The 6,000-nt window shown below is 42.1% G+C and overlaps 1 protein-coding gene across 1 annotated transcript in view; it reads left to right on the top strand.

Annotated features, from left to right (window-relative positions):
• The window catches only part of LOC134635390 (single-minded homolog 2), a 36,937-nt gene extending 36,014 nt beyond the window's left edge, over positions 1 to 923 (top strand). Inside the window, exon 13 of the mRNA XM_065471710.1 lies at positions 235 to 923. Coding sequence (XP_065327782.1) covers positions 235 to 923 — 689 coding nt within the window. The remainder of the gene's footprint in view (positions 1 to 234) is intronic.
• Positions 924 to 6,000: the final 5,077 nt, after the last annotated feature.

Genomic DNA, 6,000 nt, shown 5'->3' on the forward strand with positions numbered 1-6,000 from the left:
GGAAGAATGTTAAACTAAAGCTTAGTCTGCAGTAGTGAATGCAAGCTCAGCATGGAACAGAAAGGAAAACATGCATTTGTCAATAACATCATAGGTGGATTCATTAAAACACTAAGTGACAGTCTGACATCTTATGAATAACACTGTAAACTCCTTAGGAGTCTTTCAGCAGAGTGCTCATGTCATTTTAATTAAGGTGCAAGCCAACTTCTGAACATGTCTTCTCTTTAATAGGGCCTGTACTGGCAGCTGACCATAGGTACCAGGATGATTGTCCCAGTGGAATGAACCCTCTTTCAAACAGCAGGCTAAAGGACGAATTCTGTGAACATTACACACTCGTCCATAGCAAAGTTTGTCCACATGTCCAGCCTCATGCCGCAAAGGGGAGTAAAGCTTTAAACCAGGACATGCAACATTATGCAAAAGGTGACAGGGCCCTGGCTTGCCCTGTGCTCAGCAGCCTGGTACTTGGTAAAGGTGAGCATGGTGGCTTGTTGCATGGCATAGGCCAGTCGCTCCCTGTGCAGATAGTGCTTGAGCAGAAGAAGATGCTCTGTATGATGGAGACCCCTTACAGTCACGTTGCTGCAGAATATCATCAACCTGCTGACGACCAGCAGCAGTTTGGAGCTGCCACGGAGCCACAGTCCAGATCTGCAGAGGACACGAGAATGCTGACAGGTATAGGAGCTCCATATATGTCTTTAAACTTTCATCAAGTCTTGGGCAAACCTGGTCCTATTAAGGCCTCCCCTTTTGCCTCACTGAGCAATATAACAGATGGCCATTGTTACCAAGGTAAAGAGATGGTGTCTTACAACTGTACTAGCCAGAGTCCCAGCTCCAGCTCATCTCCTGAGAGCCACAGAGAGACCCCACACTGCACTGGCACATCTGTCATCATCACGAATGAGAGGTGACCCAGAAAGAGAAGCAGGCTTTATCTGTGTCTGCACACATATCTCTGACACTGCAGCTGAAAGCTTTTTTTCTTCCATCATGTTAAAACAGAAGGTTTAAAACTTTTCTGTAAGTAGTAATGCAGCGTTTGAAAGTATTTTATTTACTTTCTACTGAATAAATGAATGAATGAATTATTTGATCTTAACCTAAACTTAGGACTTAAAGATGGAATAATGTCTGAATCATGTGATCAGAATATTTGAAATGCAAATATTACTACTGTTACTTCAGTCATTTCATAGCAGGTGTGTTTGTCCATGTGTCACTTCCATGGGAACATGTCTGTGAAGCCTCTCAGTCATCCAGGTCATCGTAGTCTACGGAGCTCGGAAAGAAAAGCCTCTGGACTTCTTTAAGTTGCTTGAAGACGTTTCACCTCTCATCCGAGAAGCTTCTTCAGTTCTAGGGTCAAATTGTGGAGAGTCCCAGATTTAAACCCTGTAGGAGTGTCCCCTCCAAGAGGGGCAATGGACCCCCCAGCTAATCACACGAGCCAAGGTGTGAAAACGGGTGTAGGTCACAGTCAGCCAAGGTTCCATGGGAACAGTTTAGTCTCCAGCTCATTTCATTGTTCACCTTCATTTTCTGTAACTCTTGAACTTGTTGTCAAACTGGTAAAGTTTGATCTTTTTAGTCTGCCTGTGCTGTGTTTGCTTAATGTGCTGCCATGAATACTGCATAGCAGACGTGTTGTGAATTTTCATATATTTATTGCATAGCTGAAATTATTCATTAAAACTCAAAATATGATAAGTCAGCGACCAACACAGGATGAAACACTATTAAAACTCAAATCTGTGACAAATCAGAAGACTTTATTGATATTTGATTTCACTGTTAACAGTTGTCTTCTAACAGGGGCTTGTTTCAGGGTTAGGGTTAGGTTTACTCATATAAATCGAATCACATTTGTTTGTTTATGATAACACTCATTCTATGGCTGAATAATGACGACCAAAAACCTAAAACATTTGCCAAAAATTATTATTATAAGTATTCTGGTGTTCAGCATTTTAACCCTAAATATTAATGTTTGTCTGCTTGTGTTTTTTCATCCTTTGCACTATTATTTTTTTTTATAAACAATAATTTTCTGTGAAAGCAATCAAATTAAAGTCAAGCGTAATAAGCCGGGTTTGTAATATTATATTATTTCATCAAACGAGGACTGGTATAGCTTTGGAAAGAGACGGGTTTTTTCCTGTTTCCTGATGGTGTGTTTAGTTAACCTGTTACTGACTGGAGCTAACTTTGTACTGCATATTGCTAATTTAGCCAAACACTTTCATTCCAGACTGTATTAACCTGCTTTACACCAGCATGTCAGTAACATTTGTAATTTATCAAAAATTACATAAATAAAGCTATTTAAAAAAAAAAAAACCCCATGCGACAAGTTCTGTTTTCTATTGTTTCAAATCAGTTCTTCCTGTTTCTTTATGCGGTCATTGACAATCTGTCCATAACAAAGTTCAGCGCTCCTAAATTTAAAGACGTTTTTAAGTTAAACTAAGTTTTCCAGTGGATATTCTGTTGCCACCTCAACACAAATGTGAGTGGTCATTGCTGCCTTTCCTCTTCAAACACAGTATTCAGACTTTTTTTTTACACTGTATTCTCATTAATTTGACTTGTGTTGTGTTATGCTTGCTGAAGACTGGTGCAGAGTGGAGGCACAGGACAACATGTTCAGGCTGCTGCATCATGTGCAGTTTCTCCTTTTGCAATGGTTACTTTCACATGGACATTTTGGAGAAGCACAAATATTTTTGTACAACTCCTATTTTTCAGCTTTCTAAGAGCTTTAAAAATGATCTTGATATTTATGAAGTTATTGGTTTCTTTGCTAACAATCACTGACACACACCTCTGTGAAGGAGGAGTACCCAGTGTCTGTATTTTACTTTTGCCAGCTGAGGATTTCATGACTATGGCAATGATGGGCTTGATTGAGTACCAGTAAACAGGACCTAGTTTACTGGAGCTAGTGTAAAACCTTTCAGTCCTAATAGGTCCTGAACGAGCAGCTAGCGTTCGTGCAGACAGGGTGGCTGTAGCTCAGGAGGTAGAGCAGGTCATCTGCTAATCAGTGGTTCGATCCCTGGCGGGTCCAGGCTGCATGCCAAATATCCTTGGGCAAGGAACTAAACCCAAAGTTGCTCTCCAATGAATGTGTGTGAAAGCACTTAAGTGTAGAAGATCGTGCCTGTGTGAATGGGTGAATGAGGCATGCTGTATAAAGCGCTTTGATTGATTGATTATGCCTTCAATTGTCACTTGCATCATTACATGTACATGTTACCGACCATACACACATTGTAAAAACATCACATTGGGAAGACAGGTCAGAAACAAACTATGAAATACACAAGAGAGGAGGAGAAAAAAAGCTCTACCCAGACTGAGCTCCTGAGAGGAGAGCAGAAAAAAATCGGTTCATTTCCCGATCACACGAAGCAGACTGAGTGACTTTGGTTCTTAAATGAAGCCACACGCAGCTAAGTGTCATTTTTCTTTTGGTTTTGTTTCCTTCAATTTAAAATCTGCCTTCTGAAGAGTCATCACAGCGCTTTAATGGTCTGAACTGTGTGTGCGCGTCCACCGACGAGGCTGTACATGTGTGTCACACACTTAATACAAAAAGGGAGCGCTTCCTTTTGACCCCAGCAACCTGCAGACTTGAGTTGTTTAATAGGATGTTGAGAGTATGGATCCAACAGAGAGCCATTTGCTTAATAATCTTCAGATGGCTTTTGGCACCAACAGCAGCTTAACGGTGTCTCTTCACCCCTTTTACTTAATATATCTCTGCTTCTGTCACACAAGGACCCGTGGGCTATAGGACTGAGAACAGAAATGACCTTCATAATATTGTGATGGTACAGGAGGATGAAGGAAGAAAGGCAGTGTTATAAAGTGGTCATAAATAATTAAGACTGACCTTTTATCTGAGAGATTAAAGATTAAATGATCTTTGATTCAGTTCTGGTGAATTTGTGCACATCAAGTGTAAATCTGTGTGTGCATCATCACAAACACCTGTTTACAATACGGCTGAATGGTGCAGTTGCTGCACTAATCTAAACTAATCTAAATGCAATCTCAAAGAGAACCAGTCCGTTTATGCTGTGAATGAACTGACAACACTGCAGTAGTGTCACTATGATGACTTCCATAATGACCTGTTATGTCTGAGATACAGGAAGTTTTGAGGTCCCGTGAAAGCATCATGCTGCGTCCACTTTGCACATTTCCTTTGACATTCCCACTTCAAATGGAGAGGAGAGCTCAGCAGTGTAAGGTGCTGGAGACAAATGAAGAGTCATGAAATAGATCTGTGTATGATCACATCAGCCACATGAGAGGAACACTCGACTGGTACGCATATAATGCCAACAAGCCTCACCTAATCACACACGCACACACACACACAAACACTCACACGCACACACACACACACACACGCACACACACACACACACACACACACACACGCACACACACACACGCACGCACGCACGCACACACACACACACGCACACAAACACTCACATGCACACACACACGCACGCACACAAACACTCACACGCACACACACACAAGCACACACACACACACACGCACACAAACACTCACATGCACACACACACGCACGCACACAAACACTCACACGCACACACACACTCACACGCACACAAACACTCACACGCACACACACATTAGAGGAAACCCAGGTTGGTTGGTAACTGTATGTCCACATGTACAGTAATGTTCACATTCAAAAGCATTCCAGTAAAAAGCAAACAAGTTTTTGTTTCTTTACTGTTTACTACAGGAGGTACAGTAGAAACACGGTATGATAGGACATAGAAAGTTTTACAGTATTGCTTACAGTGAACAAAATATCCATGAAACACACAAGAGCATTCTGAACAAAAAAACAACAGCAAAAAGCCAAGATAAAAAGGGGGGGAGGGGGAGGGGGGCTAAAAAAAGGCAAAAAATTTGCATCTAATCTCTGCGATCTTCAGGGTTAGGCCACATGTTTTCATCAACATCACATCTGATGTTATCCAAGTCGATGCACCTGGGATAAAACCGCCTGGTATGTCGGATCCACCCTTGGCAATCGTCAACTGTGATGTCCCTGGAGCCAGCATCCATGGCTTCAAGGAGGGACATCTGGTCATGTGGCTGATGGTCATAAACCTTCCACCTCCATGCAGAAAAGAACTCCTCTATGGGGTTGAGGAAAGGTGAATAGGGTGGAAGGAAGAGACTTACCAGTCTTGGGTGGACTTCAAACCATGTTGTTATTGCTTGCGAGTGATGGAAAGCCACATTGTCCCAGGTAATTACAAAGGTCCTCATGTTTTCACCCTCCTGACCCTGCTCTGGAACCAGGCGCTGGTGGAGATCATTGAGAAAGGCAAGCAAGCGCTCTGTATTATAGGGTCCAACCTGACATCTGTGAAGGAGTAATCCTGCATTTGCAATTGCTGCACACATGGTAATGTTTGCCCCTCTCTGTCCTGGCACATCAACTGTGGCCCTTTTTCCAATTACATTCCGTCCACGTCGTCGCCTTTTGGCCAGATTGAATCCTGCCTCATCGATGTATATGAATTCATGAGGGGCCTGGTTGGCCTCCAATTCCATAACTCTCTGAAACAAAGTTTATGTAAGTCATGTTATTACTGTATACCATACTGTACTGTAACCTAGTATTGTGTAGGTTACCTACTTGCAAAGTGCAAAGCTTATAGAACTGGACATTGGATTGAATATACACTATACCTGGACATATTGTCGTCGTAGCTCCTTGACCCTCTCACTGTTCCTCTCAAAGGGAACAGTGTAGAGCTGCTTCATCCGCACTCTGTGTTTGGACAATGTCCGCGTAATGGTTGTGAGGCTGATTCTATCGATATTGTCAAATATCTCATGGTCCGCCACAATTCTAGTTTGAATTTCACGCAGTTTTATTGCATTATTTGCAGCAACCATTTCTACAATGGCAAGCTCCTGATCATT

The sequence above is a fragment of the Pelmatolapia mariae genome, linkage group LG10_11 (genome assembly GCF_036321145.2).
Source record: "Pelmatolapia mariae isolate MD_Pm_ZW linkage group LG10_11, Pm_UMD_F_2, whole genome shotgun sequence".
Classification (NCBI taxonomy): domain Eukaryota; kingdom Metazoa; phylum Chordata; class Actinopteri; order Cichliformes; family Cichlidae; genus Pelmatolapia; species Pelmatolapia mariae.